The sequence below is a fragment of the Sabethes cyaneus genome, chromosome 2 (genome assembly GCF_943734655.1).
Source record: "Sabethes cyaneus chromosome 2, idSabCyanKW18_F2, whole genome shotgun sequence".
NCBI lineage: Eukaryota > Metazoa > Arthropoda > Insecta > Diptera > Culicidae > Sabethes > Sabethes cyaneus.
The window spans coordinates 80,389,083-80,407,072 of record NC_071354.1 but is presented as its reverse complement, the minus strand read 5'-3'; the positions used below and the strand labels follow the sequence as shown (position 1 = coordinate 80,407,072).

General features: G+C 37.8%; 3 protein-coding genes across 4 annotated transcripts; 2 read left to right on the top strand and 1 right to left on the bottom strand.

Moving 5' to 3' along the window:
• The first annotated feature begins 6,771 nt into the window (after positions 1-6,771).
• Positions 6,772-8,372, top strand: LOC128737658 (uncharacterized). The gene is made up of 2 exons (XM_053832336.1): positions 6,772-7,286; positions 7,341-8,372. Exons 1-2 carry the CDS (start codon positions 6,987-6,989, stop codon positions 8,214-8,216), a joined length of 1,176 nt encoding a protein of 391 aa, XP_053688311.1. The 5' UTR covers positions 6,772-6,986; the 3' UTR covers positions 8,217-8,372.
• Positions 8,373-12,813: 4,441 nt separating this feature from the next.
• On the top strand, positions 12,814-14,820 carry LOC128736990 (ubiquitin carboxyl-terminal hydrolase nonstop). The gene is made up of 3 exons (XM_053831514.1): positions 12,814-14,203; positions 14,265-14,626; positions 14,691-14,820. The coding sequence occupies exons 1-3, from the start codon at positions 13,016-13,018 to the stop codon at positions 14,731-14,733; spliced, it is 1,593 nt and encodes a 530-aa protein (XP_053687489.1). The 5' UTR covers positions 12,814-13,015; the 3' UTR covers positions 14,734-14,820.
• Positions 14,821-14,946: 126 nt separating this feature from the next.
• Positions 14,947-17,025, bottom strand: LOC128735026 (FGFR1 oncogene partner 2 homolog). Of its 2 annotated transcripts, none has more exons than XM_053829486.1 (3): positions 16,661-17,025; positions 15,878-16,428; positions 14,947-15,816 (listed from the first exon to the last, which is right to left on the bottom strand). In XM_053829486.1, the coding sequence occupies exons 2-3, from the start codon at positions 16,406-16,408 to the stop codon at positions 15,535-15,537; spliced, it is 813 nt and encodes a 270-aa protein (XP_053685461.1). In that variant the 5' UTR covers positions 16,409-16,428; positions 16,661-17,025; the 3' UTR covers positions 14,947-15,534. The 2 variants fall into 2 exon arrangements, with proteins under 2 accessions (XP_053685461.1, XP_053685460.1); XM_053829485.1 differs by having other exon boundaries at positions 15,878-16,522; positions 16,661-17,024.
• Positions 17,026-17,990: the final 965 nt, after the last annotated feature.

The following is a 17,990-nucleotide window of genomic DNA, read 5'->3' as shown; positions in this document are numbered from 1 at the left end:
CCGAGCAAGTTAATATTTTCCTGCTTGGCCAATGTCCCAGCTATTATTTCCAATTTGCCGAATTTCATTATCGGTTGTGGGAAATTTCGTTTGAGGTGGACAGTCTTGCATATTTGGTTTAGTTATTTGTACTCTTTCTTTGAGAAAATCATTTTGGTAGGTAAGTTCCGGATTTTAGTTTCAGTGTCAGACACATCTAAGATTAGCGCTGTCAAATTAGTTCGTTTGTGAAATATTTCAACCCGTGAAATATTCCATTTTGGTAGGTCCGCGGTTGGGTACACGGAAAACCAAAGGTACCCAATAGCTAAGTTTAAGTAACCTAAAATTAGGTACTATTGATTCATCTTCAGCGTTGGGTAGTTTTGATATGTATACATTGAGTCAGATTTACTTAATAAAACGGTAATATGCGCATATGCAATGTTGAGTACTACACTCCAACTTAACGTTGAGTAGATTGTACCTAACGTTGGATGAAAATATGTTGAACTGTAGCGGCGTGCTTTGTTGATGGTGCGGATCGTTTTATTTCGTGATTCGTTTTATCCATGGTGGCAGCATAACGTTCGCGGTTTTGTTTTTCTGTGCTGTGCTATGCTGTGACGAGTGTTCAAAATTGGTAAGTGAGTAATTTATGTGTAAAGCTGTCGATTTTAAAACTTTATTTTCTGAAGGACAGCTTAAGGATGATGAAATTATCAACAGCAGCAAATGGAACAACAGTGTCAACCTTCTCATGACTAAGATGGATCATCGAGACAACCGGACATTTTTGTACCGACTCATGTAGCTAATTATGAACCTCAACAGCATACCAAACTGGGCATCGAATCGCGAGGTAAGCTAGTTTCAAAATACTATAATTTTGATGGAATATTTTTTTGGAAATAAGCGTGAATTCATATACAAACAGTCATAAAGCATCTGCGGTTTTATCATATAATATAGCACGAAGTACATAGAGTAATGTTGGAACTTCTTTGAAAACAAAACATGTCCCCTCACATGATTTTACCGCTTCCTGGATCTTCCAATCTGGAATGCAACCGGGTTCGAATACAATCGCATCCGCGCCCACAATATTTTTGACGTAGAACTACGTCTGATTTTTTATACTGAGTATCACTTTATGAAAATGAAAATAGAAGACGGAATTCACGCAAACTCAACCAGGGATTAGCATGACCCTCTCAGATTTCAATAAAACTTTGTGTGTTTAAGGAGTTCATGTAAATAAGAGACTGCATACTTAGTTTTTCCAAAATTGGTCTAGACTAACTTTTGGAAAGGGCTCAGCTTTCTTCTCTTTATTTTTATAATTAATACGGATTAATTCGAAAACTAGGGTAACCAACGTATTTTGTACTCCATCAGCAGCTGTACATAAGGTGCACACTTTCACCGGATTTTGCTGTAAGTGTCCAAATTATATACAACTGCTGGTGGGATCCAACATACAACAAAAAATTATCTATGTGTGGCTTTTAAAATATATTCTGAATTTTCATAAAATGGCATTTTTTCAGTGGAAAAGATTTGATAAGATAAGATTTGCATGCAAGGGTTTTGGGGGCCAGGGAAGGTTCTTATGATAGTTACAGACCCCTCACCCTCTAAGATGGGTGGGCTCTCCCATACAAATAAAACACAAATTTCTGGGTAACTCGAGAACTAATCAAGCAAATGCAATCAAATTAGGCATATGGGGGATTTTGGAGGCATACATTTATTTTATGATGGTTTGAGACCCCTCACCCCTGTGGTAGGATGATAATGACTCATACAAATTGTAAGACTGTGGCAAACAAACGTGTGGTTGCATCAGCCCACTAATTTATTATCGTAATGCTCCTAAGAAATATTTAATGATGCTAGTAATTTTCATCTTTTCGGAAAGATCACTATATAATTACCTGTGATAACAATTGTAATTTGAAATGGTTTGAAAAGAGCAAACACAGTTTAATTTTAGATAATTATTAGAGATCAGCTACGACTTCTGAAGTCGATTATATCCATTTATCTATACCTATAAAGAAGGATTTCTGTCTGTCTGTCTGTATGTTCCTTATAGAATCGAAAACTACTGAACCAACCGGCATGAAAATATGCATGTAGGGGTTTTTTGGGGCCAGGAAAGGTTTTAGTGATGGTTAGAAACCCCTCCCACCACTAAGAGGGGGGGCTCCCATACAAATGAAACACAAATTTCTGCAAAACTCGACAACTAATCAAGCAAATAGAACAAAATTTGGCATGTGAAGGTTTTCGAGGGCAAGAATATTTTCTATAGTAAATTAGGACCCCTCCCCACTTTAAGAGGGGGGGCTCCTGTACCAAAGAAACACAATTTTCCTCATAACTCGAGAACTAATCAAGCAAATGGAACCAAATTTGACACGTGGGTGTTTTTGGAGACAAAAATTTTTTCTATGATGAACTGGGACCCTTCCTCACTTTAGGAGGGGGGGCTCCTATATAAACGAAATACAAATTTCCTTATAACTCGAGAGCTAATCCATGCTGCATTCAAGATCTTTAGGAACAGAAGAACAATACATCCCAAGAAACATTTTTGTTGTATAGTAGTTTAGCACTAGTTCCATTGGTACAGCTATACATTAGTTGAATAAGCTACTTTTAAACAAAAATGTTTCTCGTGCTATCATAAGGGATTTTGCGGCTGCCTTGAGGGATTGGGACAAGCAATTGCAACGAAATATGTTGGAATAATCCAACTTTCCACGAGCGATAATGGCGGCTAGTGGGTACAACTTTCTGAAGAGTGCAGTTAGGTTATGACATTCAATGCAGGAGCGGTTACTATGGAAGCCACTACGGTTGTTTGCTGATTGGTAAACATTGTTTAGTTTTCGCAGACCTTCCGAAGAGGAATTTAGTTGAAGAGAATCTAATTTTTGTGCTTTCTTAGCTATCATTTTGTGAAATAGTCTTTGCATTGGGTTAATGTGACAATATTTCAGCAAGAATAGTTACGAAGCTGCGCTTCCGCATAACTAAATTCCTCTTCGGCTGGTCTGCGAAAACTAAACAATGTTTACATTTTTCCATTCAACCAGCAAACAACCGTAGTGGTTTCCATAGTAACCGCAGTAACCGCTGCATTGAATGTCAAAACCGAGCTGTGCCCTTCAGAAAGTTGTACCCATCAGCCACCCTCATCGCTCGTGGAAAGCTGGATAGCATAAACCGATGACATCAGATGGCTCAAGAATAAGTAGCCCAACTGTTGTATCCCTGAGTGGGCAAGGCTAAAATACTCAGCAGGTTGCTACGCCTTTCCTTGCAGTATGAAGGATTTCGACACGTCACAGCTTATCAATTTAAAATTTTTTGTAAAAATGTGAATTTTTTAGAATTTTTTCGTGTATAAAAATCTTACGTAAGAAATGATAAAACCCCCCTCCCTCCAAATAAGATTTTGTAAGATTTCGCGGAACACCCCCTCCCCCCATTATGCCTTACGTAATTAGTGCACGGCCCCAAAGAGGAAGGGCAACAATGGCAATGTTGCTGTTTCGTTCTGTTATACACATAGGCTTTAGGAAAAATAATCCATATTCAACTACCAGGCACAATAAAGACTTCAACAACTTTTTAATAACCAGTAACTGAATTATATAAATATTCATATACTGAGAAATTATAAAACAATTATTGTAGTAGAAAGGCCAGCTAACACCGCTAGGTGGATTAATTTACGTTTTACAGTAAAATCTAAAAGAAAAAAATTACGTGGCTGATCAATCGATTTTTCCTTTCACTTCTAGAAATCCGGTGCCTTCAAGCATCACTGGTTGGGCACAATCGTACCAGGTCACTGTTTGCTGGATCAGCTGGACAATCATGATAGCATGATAGGCATTCAGAACTATACCGATGCAATCGAGCTTGTCTACAGGGGCCACAGTCTATCTGTTTTTGGGATTACAGCCACTCCAATGTGGTGCAGGTGATGGTGAACAATGTTTAATACCCAGGTATCCAATAAGCATTAGTATAAGCAGTAAATCAATCGTTTATTAGCATCCCTTGCGTTTTATACTGCATGTTGCTGTTTATCAGCCTTTTGCTTGCATAATTGTTGTAAATTGGCATCCACAATTCTATTTAAATTCTTCTTGTCGGTAACTAGCTGCAAATAAGCATTGTCAGCACTATAAGAGGGCTAGCAGTAAAGTAGCCGCATATTTTACCAAAATAGCATTTAGGCCAACTTAAATGCTTATTGACTTGCATTTAATTGCATTGGAAATGCTTATTGGTTACCTGGGTAGTATCTAGGTGTTGAGATAAAATGCGCAAGTATCAAATCACCCTTTACCAATTCTAACACCAATGATTCTTCTCGTAGCAGCAGCGTTGATCAGCATCAAACTTCACTGACGAAGTTAATCATTCTAAAAATCACTCGTTACTCGTATCATTTATAAAATAAATTTACCTATCTCACGATTGTTGCTTTTCGAATGAGTCCGAACTTTTTCGTTATCTTTATCATCAGTTCTTCAACAGTCTTGGTTCATTCCATCTACTCAAATATGAGTTCTTGCGTATAAGTATAAGTAGAAATAATTTAAAATGTAAAAATAATGTAATATAAATCCGAAGTGATTCGCGATAAGGGCGCAACTAACAAAGTGTAAACAATGAGGAATATCACTGATGATTTGCCAGTACATTTTCAAGTCTTAATTTAAATAAAAGTTACAAAAATCAAGGTTAAAGACATAAATTGGTGTAGAATAAATCAATCTTATAATTTCACGACAATACTGCATAAAATTTGTGCATTCAAGCTCAAAATCTAAGTTTTATAGTTGAACCCCTTGGAATGAGCCTCAAAGCATTTTGACAATGAGATTCGCCCAGCCTTGTTTCGCCTTGTTATGATTTCTTAATTTAGTTTCGCCTGTTTACAATGCGCCTGTGTTTTGAAAACAATGCAGTTTCGCTCTTTACTATCGCCTGTTTACAAAACGATTTGCAAATAAACCTGTCACTTCATAACAATGCAAGGGGCTAAACTGAAAATTGTCTTTTGTTTTGATTAAACACTTCTATCGCCCATCACTAAAAACTTGTTTTAAATAATTCTAACGATTAAAACAGAAGAAAGGATTCTTGCCAAGGATATTATCAGTCTTTTCAAGGCTGATGGTGTAATAAAACGATTTGTTTACAATTTGCCAGTGGAGCCCCAATCGCGAATCACTCCAGAAATAATCGCTTATTTGACCAGATTTTATCCAATTTTATCTAAGAGAAGAACATGAACAAAAAAACGTTTAAATACAGCTTAAGGTTCAAACGCGCGTCTTTGATTTTTGGGATTTATCATTGTGTTCTGACAGACATTAAGAGCTAGAGCACAATGATACATTTTCGTGAATATATCCTTTGTTTTGAGTACCGTGGACCCCCGTTCGTTTGACCGTTTTTAATCTGAACACTTTTTAATTTGAACCCCGCTGGTTTGCACGACGTGCAAATTAAAAATGGTTCAAATGTCATTCTCAACATGACATCATTTACTTATGTAGACAATGCACATAAACACGATTTGATTGTACTTACCTTGAGTGTGTAATTTGTTTCACATTCCGTTTTCCCAACGATTATGATAGAAATCCGATCGCAGAATGAAAATTCGTTGCTAGCAACTGCAAACAAATCAAACCAACAAAACAATAATAAAGAGCAGGGCGACCAGTTCACACAAGTTTCTGCATATTTAGGGTTACCAGTTGTTCAAATTAAAAATTAACCCCGTTAGTTTGCATGAGTAATCGTTCAAACGAACGGGGGTCCACGGTATAAAAACTACTTTTAAAAACCCAATAGACCAAATCAAGATGACGTCATCTGGCAGATACTGGCGCCCTTGTTTACAAACAGACCGCAGAATCCAAAAAAGTTTCAACTGTTTAAACAGCAAGTTTGTTGTTTCAACCGAGTTTAAACAGCATTAGGACTAAATCTAAAAGCCATTATGCCTGTAAAATGTTAAAAAACACGCTACATTCGCTATAAACGGAAAGGAAAGTTTTCTAAAATGTAAACAAGGGCGCCAGTATCTGTCAATTGACGGTATGATGATTTGGTCTATAATCAATTCCGCGTGTTTGACACTTAAATAGACGAATTTGGGTTCAATTTACGTAATTTTAACTCAATATGTAGTTTCAAGCATAAACTTAATGTTGGGTAATTTTAACCGAACATTAAGTAGATTTTACTCAATAGCTTGTTAAAAAGCATTACATTATTTTGGGTAATTTTAACCGAACAGTAAGTAAATTTAACCTAATGAATGGTTTATAAGCTTCAACTCAATGGTAAGTATTTTGAACTGAACATTAAGTAAATTTTACTCAATAGACAGTTCAGATGAACAAACTCAACATTAAATAACTTTAACTCAAAATTGTATTTGAAAGCCTTTACCTAATATTAGGTATATTGAAAATACCCAAAATTGGCTTCCTGCACGCATGATACGAATTGGGTTGAAGGAACTTAATATTGGGTACTTTCAGTTTTCCGTGTAGGTAGTTTCCCTCAAGTATCTTGTAACACTGGTCCCCGATGGCATGGATGACATTTGCGAATAAAAAGAGCAAAACAAAACAGATTTCGAAATTGGAAATAGGCGAAATAAGTGTTTTGAGATTTCAAAGCCTATACTCGCGCTTTCATAAACTCGCATAATAAACGGTTTCTGTGAATTTATGAATGGTGACAAAAGCCAAAATATTTCCCATATCTTCGTACATAAAATTCAGCATTACAACCATTACAACATCAACGCGAATTAATGATTGGTTGATTCAATTTTAGAACAGACTTTCGCATACATACCTCGCCAGATTGTTTATAAAATAGTTATTGCAATGAACATATTATTTGTAAACTAAATCAAAAATCTAGTTAAAAACTATCTCGAAATACCGCCCAGAAAAATGGAACCAGAATTAGTGTTGAAGTTAACAGTAACACCCGAAGAAATTGTAGCTAATCGGATTTTTACCTGCCATATTAGCGATTGTGGAGGACAATTTACAAATGCCTCCAATTTTCAAATGCATCTCACGCGTCATCATAGGCTTTCCGCGGCTACGTGCAACAAAAGTAACGGCCCAAAAAAACAGTTTTATTGTCCAGTACAATCATGTGTCTACAATGTGCTAGCTAGTGGAATCAATTACTTTGTATCGTTTCGTAGTCTTAAGCAACACTATTTGAAAATGCATTCTGAAAAGGTGAGATTATTAAGTAAAAATAATTTATACTTATTTTACTGTTTCTTCTTTTAGAATTTTGATTGTAAACGATGTCAAAAGTCTTATGCTACAGAGTCACTTTTGCGAGCACATCAAACAAATTGTGGGAATAATTTTGTATGTAAAGTCTGCAGCTATTCTTATGGCAGCAGAGAAGCTTTGTTAACGCATACCAGAAGAAAAAATCACGGCTACAAGGAATTGCTGGCAGAGAAGAGCGGCAAACGCAAAAATAACGCTAAGCCAAAATCTAGTAAAGCATTTAAGCACTCGGTAACACACCTAAGCGAGACAATAGACAGTGAGCAGTCATCCACTAGAAAATCACGAACAACTCAAACTGAATTGCAATGCGAAATGAATGAATGCTCTACTCAAACAACAAAGCTGGAGCTTAATTCTTCAACCAGCGCTAACACAATGGATAATTTTTGCCAAACAAATCTCGAACAATTCAATTATTTCGAAGAAGCCAAACTAAGTTATTTTGAGGTCGACACATCTAATAGTCAGCAGAATGAATCGGAACCGGTTATTTGCGTTTGCAGTGAAACGCAAACTGATCTTATTTACGACACTATGTTTCCGAACGAAGACCGCACGGATCCAATGTTGTACTCACATATGTATACTCAAACATGCGATGACATATTTTCGGAGCTTGGACTAGCGACAATTGAGACGCAGACCAATTGGGATGGGCTGAGAGAGTTTTTAGTTTCAACGGAAACGCAAACTTTAAACCTAATCTGCAACGAACCAGAACCCAGAATGGACAGCGGGAATCAAATCACAAATGAAAACGGAGAAGAAAAGATCTCATCCATCCAAACGCAAACGTCAGCCAGTATGGAGTTTTTGAATGCCATCAGCTCCGAGAGTAATTCGATTCATACACAAACTTCCTGATATTGCACCGACGAGGATGACTATCTACTGGATTTTTAGAGGGTGCTCACCAAAATGAATGATATAAATATTAAGGACTTTTATTGCTTGGAAACCTATTACTATTAACAGTCATTTGGTTTCCTCAGAATAATGTTAAGTAAGTTATTGATATTGCTCGTGATATAAGTATTGATGTATGTAATAATAAATGGTTATGATCTTATCATATACAGGTCGGACTCGATTATCCGGGTGAAAAAACATTTTTAACACGTTCTGAACATAAATACATTTCAAAAAAGCTACTTAAAAAAAAAATTCACCCGGATAATCGAGTCCGACCTGTATTATCAAATAGTATTTATTGTTTATGCTTACTTTTTGGAGCAGCCCAATAATAGCATAAAGTTCGATGCGCAATCAGGCAATCGCGGTGTAACGTGAACCACTATACTATAGCCACCTTTTGCGATAGGAGAAACACAGAGAACAGACACCCAGTCAAGAACAGAATTTTCGGGTATTGGATAAAATTTCGAATTAAATTCACGTAATATAGGGTACGGCAGGGTATTTCCAGTCCATTAACCCTCTCTGTCCCAGGGGTGTTTTGGTGGTTTACAGTTTTTGATCATGTACAAAAGCTATTAATTAACAATTCGTCAAACGCAACTATACACCTTGTAAAACAATGTTTTTACTACGTAACAAAATCAAAATATCCATATTTGAATGCCTCAAAAATTTTATCGGTCGATTTTAGTATCGGAAGTCATGGAGCACCTGTGCTACCATGGGACAGAGAGGGTTAAGCGGTAGCCTGAACAATATTCCGGAATTACGTTAAAGCTATATTTATTCGAGACAAGATTTTTATACCAGTTGATAGAATAATATTTACTAAATATCGACGTGTAATTTGGTCTTAATAAAACGCTACTGAATTTGAGTTATAGTCGCGAGGAATGATGAAGTCGCTGCGGCTAAATTGAGCCCATTTTCTATAGTGATATTTATGTTTTTTTTTTAAATTCGACCGGCCAGCGCAGGGATTAAATGCATAAACAGGTCAAAAGAGAGACAGAAGGATAACGTGTCGGCACAGACTAACAGACGTAACACTTCGAACAAATTTTCTAACAAAACAGCGTTTCATTGACATCCCTAAACCTGGGAAAAAACACTAGCATCACCTGGAGCAGTCTTCGCGCTACGCAGACTAGGTTGCTATAAATTTAGCAATGCTATAAATTTATTTGTATAATATCTGACATCAGCGCCAGCGCAGGCGAGCGGCGTTCTCGCGCAGCGACTGTTGTTTGAGTCTTGGCAAACGAAAATTTGAAATGATCGTTTTTATTGACGATGGCATGAGGCTTCAGTGTTACGTCTGTCGTGTCGGGTTTGCTAAGCTCAGCGCAAAAAGCTACAAAAACTTATCGTTATTCACTCAAACGTATGTTTTTTATCGGGGTATAACTGGGGGAAAACAAAAACAAACGTGTAAAATCCAACAACAAATCGCGCGTCGATGTGTGCGTACGGTAAACGTCAGCAAGCTCAATAGCGGCAAAGTTTTTATTTGGGAAAGCGCAGCAAAAAAGGTAATGTATGCCGAATTTAGTAGCGTGCTGGGAATACCCTCTCGTACCTCTCGTACTAGGGTCAGCACCACAATATAACTTCCCAACTAAATGTTTCTTTTTTAGACTAAATGATTTGCACATTGACAACAGTCTGCCTCTGGCGCTTGTATACCGTGGACCCCCGTTCGTTTGACCATTTTTAATCTGAACACTTTTTAATTTGAACCCTGTTGGTTTGCACGACGTGCAAATTAAAAATGGTTCAAATGTCATTCTCAACATGACATCATTTGTTCGATTCGTTTGTACTGACCTAGCGTGTTTAATCGGTTTCACATTTCGTTTTCCTAACGATTAAGAGAGAAATCCGATCGGAAAATGCAATATTCGCATTTGCAACTGCCAACTAAAACAAACCACCAAAACAATAACAAAGATCAGGGCGGCCAGTTCACACAGGTTTCAGCATATTTCGGGTTACCAGTTGTTCAAATTAAAAAGTAACCCCATTAGTTTGCATGAGGAGTCGTTCAAACGAACGGGGGTCCACTGTATATGGACTATAAACATCACAGAAGCTAAACAAGCGTCCGAAGCTAGCTGTTAAGGGATCATTTAATAATGACGTCCATTGCTTATGGAGGGAGGTGGATGTCAATTTTGTGATAGGTTGTGACAAAGGGGGGGGGGGGGGTTAGGCAAATGTGACATCCGTCGAAAAAAATTGCATTTCATCAAAAGGCAGCAAAAATATGTTTCTCAGTCATTCATCACTCATCGATTTATTTCGATATTCGAACTTATTGTTCCAGCTTACGGCGCTTGAAAGTCAGGCACAATTGGGTCCTAAAGGCCTATGTCATTTTTAGCTTGAATCGATGAGGTTAGGGTTAGGAACACATATTTTGATATTCAATTTTATATTTTTAGGCTATTGCCGTTAAAAACCTTTTTTTTAATTTTGTAAAATTTTGAACAAAAAATAAACATTTGGGCAACCTTATATAGACAAACTATAGTTGTGCATGGTTGTGTCAAGCGATGTCTAGACAACACGAATTATAAAAAGAAGCCATAGTATGTCTTGAAATGTCACGGAAAACTTTTTGTTTACCTTCACGTTCATGTGATAGTGTATCAAAAAGTCAAAAGTTGCAAAAAGTCAGTTTTCGGATGCAACACCCGCCATCGAGTCGAGATGCGACCGTGTTTGGTTAGAAACGCACAGAAATTTTTGGTCAGCCGTTCGCCCTACTGCTGATTCACGTCGGATTAGCAGAACATACCAATCTGATTGATTATACGGTGTCAGTTTCGGTTGGCGTTTTTTTTTCATACTGTTCTGCGGGGTCAATTGTACCGAGATTATACTGTTGGCCATCAGTTTGACATCGTTTAGTCGTTCTTAGCGCAAACTAGATTTGGACAAAGTCTAGCACCGTGAATCGATGGATTGGAATACATTGCCCGAATCAAAACTTTTATCCGATAACTAGTACAAATTTGATGTTCCACTTCCTCACGACCAGCAAAACGCAGACAAGCACAAGAGACAACTGCGAAGCTGTAACTGTCAAAACGATCAACTGCTCTAATGTCAAACCAGAGTTGCCAGTGACAAAAAGTTATCATTGTTGCCAGAAACGTGTTATTTTCGTTATGTCAAGGAAGATCTCTAATGTCAAGGGAGAATAAATTACAATATTTTTGTTTTTTAATTTTTAATGCTCTGCATCTTTTTAAAAAAGAAAAAACTATACTCTGGTAGTCATAATGGGAAGCTTTATCGCTCCTTCTAAAAAAATCATCTTTTTATCACAAATTTTAGGACCCAATTTGTCAATGTTAACTAGATAGACCACGCGTTACATTGAAGGATATATGTAAATCAATTTCAGTTCATTTGCAATTAAAGTTAAATCTTTTTACTAAATATTGGATAGAAAAGTAAATGAACTCTAAATACTATCGTCACGATGTAGTGAAACCTGCTTCGCCGGCGCAGATTGAAGCTTGTTTTGAAGCGGAGCCGTGCTACTTCAATTGCAACCAAAGCTTCATTTCTTCATTGATTTGTAACAATAGTATAATCAATATATATAGAATGCCAGTGTCGCTGCAGTGCGCGTGGTAAACATCACACATGTTCAGATAATGTATTTACATTATATATGCAAATGTGTGTGTGCCTGAGATTCATCAAAAGGGGAATCTCATTGTCAAACTTTGACAACCAGTTTAAAATTTCAATTATGGCTGCCAAGTAATGTGATTGGAAACTTCGCTTGCTTCAAATTTCTGAAAAAGTCGGTGCAAAAGGGCGCAGTTGTGGAATTCTATTTGCCCGGACAAAAAGAAAAAGAACGTTTAAAACCATTTCACTTCACCATTTCATTTGATTTGTTCAAGTGGGACCCTTTGGTTGGATATTTGTTTCCTGTGTCATGACCGAAACCATATCCAGATGGATGTCGAATTTCAGGATTGTGTCGAAATGGCAATGAAGGTTTACGTCCACCGAACGGTTTTTCGCAAAATGCTACTTTCCGCTATATGGTTTTCCGCGAAATAGTATTTACTTTTCCACGAAATAGTACTCCATCTATCGGTCTTCGGCGAAATGTTCTATAAGATCCAACCAAGGATACTAGAGTGACTATATACAGAGTGGCGACAAGTCATCCCAAATGTATGCAATGCGGTTTTTCCATGGTTTTTTTTCTCTTTCCTGCATACGCGTTGGATAGGTCGTCTGCTCGATTGGAATGACACTGACAGATAATTATCATTCCAATTTTGACATTGTCGCCACTCTGTATATAGTCACTCTAAAGGATACAACCGTCTCTGATGATGTGTCAGAGGGTCGTTTTCGCCGTTTTCTTTTCGATTCTTCCTGAGTTCTGCCCTGAATTGACATTTACTGGCTGTGAAGCATAAAAGTCAAAGTGAAAGATTAATGTTGATGCTATTATTATTACTTCTGTTCTGCGGGTTGTGCGGCTTTCGGCGTTTCGATTCGAACGTAGTACCGCAGGAATATCGTGTCTATAGATTATTTTAGAATATTGAATTGAACGTGCTGTCGTTAGTTGTTGTAATTTCGCAATACCGTATTAAAATGATTAATAGTTTGACGGCTATTGACACAACAATTTAAAAAAAATAAACGCTTGAAAAGGATATTTAAAAGACTGATCGAGGGATTCGTGACGTAGGTGAAACGGAAATATGTCGGAACATGGTTGTGCTCATTACGCTGCCTTCGTAAAAGAGTTTGGACTAGACCCGTTCAGTTTTGTGCACGCCTATTTTAGTGCGTGCATTAACAAGGATGCCCGTCGAAGAAAAGCGCTCTCCTGTTTGTGCCACAAATGCGGAAGCTCTGGCCCACAACTGTATTCCTGCTTACACTGCATTTTCTTCGGATGTAAGGGTGCCCACATCAATGAACACTGCAAACATTCGAAGCATTATATTGCCTTAGAATTATCCTATGGTATGATATATTGCTATCAGTGCAAAGATTTTATTTACGATAGTGAATGTCAGGCAATTGCCGAAAAGCACATCAAAAAAGAAGCTAAAAGTTTAAACAAAAGTCTTTCATGGAGGCCATGGTCCCCTTCAAAGTTAGAAATAGATTTGTTGCTGAAGAATCCAAAACGTCGTCATGTTACAGCTTTTACCAGTATTGGATTACGTGGTTTGCTAAATTTAGGATCGACTTGCTTCATGAACTGTATAGTACAGGCACTGATCCATACACCACTATTAAGAGACTATTTTTTGTCGGAAAGACATGAATGTCCAGCCAAAACGTCAGCGAAATGCTTGGTATGTGAAGTGTCCTGTTTATTTCAGGAATTTTATTCTGGAGCTCGGGGACCTCTTTCATTACACAGACTGCTGCATTTAATTTGGAATCACGCCCGCCATTTGGCCGGTTATGAACAGCAAGATGCTCATGAATTCTTCATTGCAACACTTGACGTTCTTCATCGGCATTGCAAGATTTCAATGAACGAAATGGCAGCGGAAAAATCCAAACATTCTCAACAGCAACCACAACAAGATACTAATCCGACGCAATGCAACTGTATTATTGATCAAATTTTTACTGGCGGCTTGCAGAGCGATGTGGTCTGTCAAGCGTGCAACGGCGTTTCTACTACTATTGATCCATTCTGGGATATTTCGCTAGATTTAGGAGAAGCTCAAAATCAAGGTTATGGAGGGCCTCCGAAGTCTTTAATTGACTGTCTAGAAAGATTCACTCGTGCCGAACACCTAGGGTCTAGTGCCAAAATTAAATGCTCCAGCTGCAAGAGTTATCAGGAGTCTACGAAACAGCTTTCAATGCGAACTCTGCCTATCGTCGCTAGCTTCCACCTGAAGCGATTTGAGCATTCTAGTCTGGTAAATAATAACCAATTACAACCAAACGAATTTCAATCATTATTTAGCATTAAATTTGTAGATTGACAAAAAGATCTCCACCTTCATCTCATTCCCATCGGAGCTGGATATGACACCGTTCATGTCCAAGAAGAAATCCGAACAGCTGTCTCCGTCAGCATCGTCATCTTCGGTATTAAAGTCTTCTAAATCGTCAGATCGGAAGCACACTAGTAGCAGTTCAATCAGCGAGGACGTTGCTGGTCCGTCTAACCAAGACAATAGTGATTTTCGCTATTCGTTGTATGCCGTCATCAACCACGTGGGAACGCTGGACGCTGGTCACTACACGGCCTACGTGCGACATCAAAAGGATATTTGGGTTAAATGCGATGACCACATTATTACTACTGCCACCCTGAAACAGGTTTTGGATAGTGAGGGGTAAGTTTTTTCCATGAACACTGCCTAATAGGCGCGGTTCACGCTAACCTAATTCATTTTTCAGGTATTTACTGTTCTACCACAAAAAGATTCTAGAGTATGAATAATTTAACGACATAGTTTAAGTGATAATGTCCGAGACTGCAGCCGTTATGTTCCGAACGCTAAAGTGGAAAGTGTGATTGTCTGAATTAGCGATAAGTAACCTATATGGATTTTGTTTGTTTGGAATAAAAGTGTTCTGCTGACAGTTTTCAGTTGATTTTTTCATATAACCGATGGCGAACGAGTGAATGTAAAACAACTAGTTTTTTATTGCTAAGAGTTGATTTATTTTGATTAATTTGGAATTTGCCGCAGCACACACATTTTATCCGGACACTGCGATGCACTTACATAAGAACAAAGATGATTGGCTATTTCTAGAACCCAAAATTGTGTTTTCTTTTGCACTTAAAGAACAGAGTTGCAAGGTAAAAATTTTTGAATGAAAGAGTCACTATATGACCTTTTATTTATCAAATGTTGAATTTTTTAGCAATGATTGCACTAAAGGTTGAAAAAAAAAACTTGTATTGAGATGCTTACAAAAAAGTTACGGCCTTACATTTACATATATTGACGTTAGTACGTTTCGAGGGAAAAGATGCAGATACTGAGTGCTACTTATTTGCAATCTAAAATTGTAACTTTTAAATTTAAGGACTTGAGAACATCGTGGGTAAATAATTATAAATGCTGCAACGTAGCTGCAGGCTGTTGAACGTGAACCAATTGGAGCGAACTAAATAAGATTTTGTGTAGTCATAGTTATCAATGCAAACCACATTGAAAACTGTAAATCAATATTAAAGTAAAGCCGACTGACAGCAAAAGAAAACGGACGTTTGACTATCATCTGAATCACGTCACGATAACATGGAAGGCGTGCACGTTCCATCTGTGCTATCCACTGCTGATGTCGCTGGCTTGGAGCTTGAAGGGTTTATTTTTATTGTACCCGTGTTGGAACCAGCACTGACGGGAGGCAACACTTCACTGCTACCTTTCGACAAGGAATTTACGTTGTTGCCAGAAGCTATGTAACCATCCAATAAGAACGGCTCAGTTTGGGTAGACTTTTCATCGACTAGAATTTTCTGTCCATTTGAACCATATTTTTGAGAAATTTCCAATAATTCGCGAAGACCCTGAAATGATTCCGATATAGGATGAAAATAAAACATACTAAAGAAAGCTTAAAGTACTCACCTTATTTTCCGTCATTAACTTGCTAAGAAACTCCTGCTCCTGGTTACATTTTTCGTCATCAATTTGCGATGCTCGTTGCATAACTGCGGCCATCTCCTGGATCTTATGTGTTTGTTGACGAATCATTTCATCCTTACGTTCCGAAAATTCCTGATGTTTGTGAAATGCTTCCACGAAGTCAAGCTTTGTGTTCAGAATTTTACTTTGCGTATGCTCGCGATACTTGCTCATGATATGCTCCAGTGCATGCTGGTGATCTTCTAGGGCGGCTTTGAGAAGCCGGTTTTCCTGTTGAATTTCACGTATTTGGGGGTTTTCTTGGTGAATTATGGTTATCAATTGATTGTTGGACCGTTCCCGTGCCAGTTTGTTTAGAATATCGATATCATCTTCAAACAATCGCATCGATTCCATTTGCTTATTAATGGCTTCGGTTTCCAACAACAGCGAATCACCTAACGCTTCCCTGTCCTTGAGCCGATTAGCGACCCGTTTGGCATCCAGGATGATTTGTTCGAATGTTAAGGACATGATTACAGCTTAGCAAAAATCTATAAAAATAATTACTCAATCGGTAAATAACACTTGAAAGCAGCAGGTGCTGAAGCTATATGTTTCAATAAATCTTTTGTTCGCGTGCAGCAGCTGGAACGTAATAAAAAAGAAAGAAAAAAAAAACAGTTCGTAGACCAATGAATAGAAAACAACATTACACAATTATGTCTAACGCAACGCACATCGCGTGAACAGTTAATCCAATTGAAACATAACAGGGCTACTTACATTGGCTCAGTTCGAAAAACCACAATACGAATTAATGCGTGAGGAATTTTTTACTTCCTAATTCCTCACATAAAATTAACATTCTTTCAGTAAAAACAATGACGTTTAGCCCAACCTAACTACCAAAGAACACACTCACAATATACTATCATCCCGAAGAATTAAAAACTTTAACACGTCGCAACGGGTGTTTTTAGCGTTTATCAATATAATCGAACGGTAGGCACATCGCATTGATAAGTTTAAAATTTGATTCTCATCAAAATCCGCAGCAATCAGAAATTTACGACTCACGAAGGAAGTTTTGCTGTCGGCCCTCCTTGGTCCGTTTCGTTGGTTGACGCAGCACGCAGTTGATTTTTTTGGGCTTTAGTGTAAGAAAAAAAGGGAGGAAAGTACTTATGACTTCACAATTCGCGACTACGAAGTTGCGCGAGAATTGGTTTTTATGTGAGAAAAAAGAAGAAGGAAGTATTTTTGCTTTTGTCATTATTCATACAATGACAGTTCGGCATGGGATTTTGTGCAAGTGCGAACAGGCCATAAAAATCTCTTTGGGTTTCGTCGTCGCGAATTACGTCAAACCGTCCAAGCAAGGGGCTTCCAGCAAGTTCCAGACGTGCGTATAGTAGTAATCGCAGATTACTGTGTTACCTGACTCCAACCCTATGTACACTATTACTTAGGTACGGCAAACGCGGCATGTTTGTGTTCGTAATATGCTAAAAAGTATAGGTGTGTTAGTGTCATCGTTGTACGGCACAATGTTTATGCTTTTTTATGCCCGTAGAAGAATAGGGCGAGATTGACGTCACCCTTGCTGTTTACATTATTTGCGCTGCTAACACAAACAAACGGTACGTTGTTCCACACCTCTACTACTTCACATAGACTCCAACCCGGTAACAATGTGACAGCTCCCATACTAATCAAACGTACCTAAAACTGCTGGTTCATAGTTCACGACAGATGTTTGAAAGCGGCGTAAATATCGAAGAAAGAGTTTATTATCATTTGTTTTGGCAAAAAATCCCTTGTGCATATAAGATCTGAATTGGTTTATTATTTCAATAGAGTATTTTACGAACTGACAACATTATGTCATGTGCCAAAACGTTTCCTTGGTAATGACTATAGCAGCATAACTGGTTCTTCTGTCATAATAACATGCTCTATTTGGTTTTGTCATGTAACAGAGTGTTTTTTGTACAACTGCAACGATCTCTATTGCTTGGATTTACTCTTGAATTTTGCTTAACTTGTTCTGTTAACGACAAAATCGATCCAGTAATCATGAAAGAGCAATTCATTTTGAATTGCGCAGCGGATA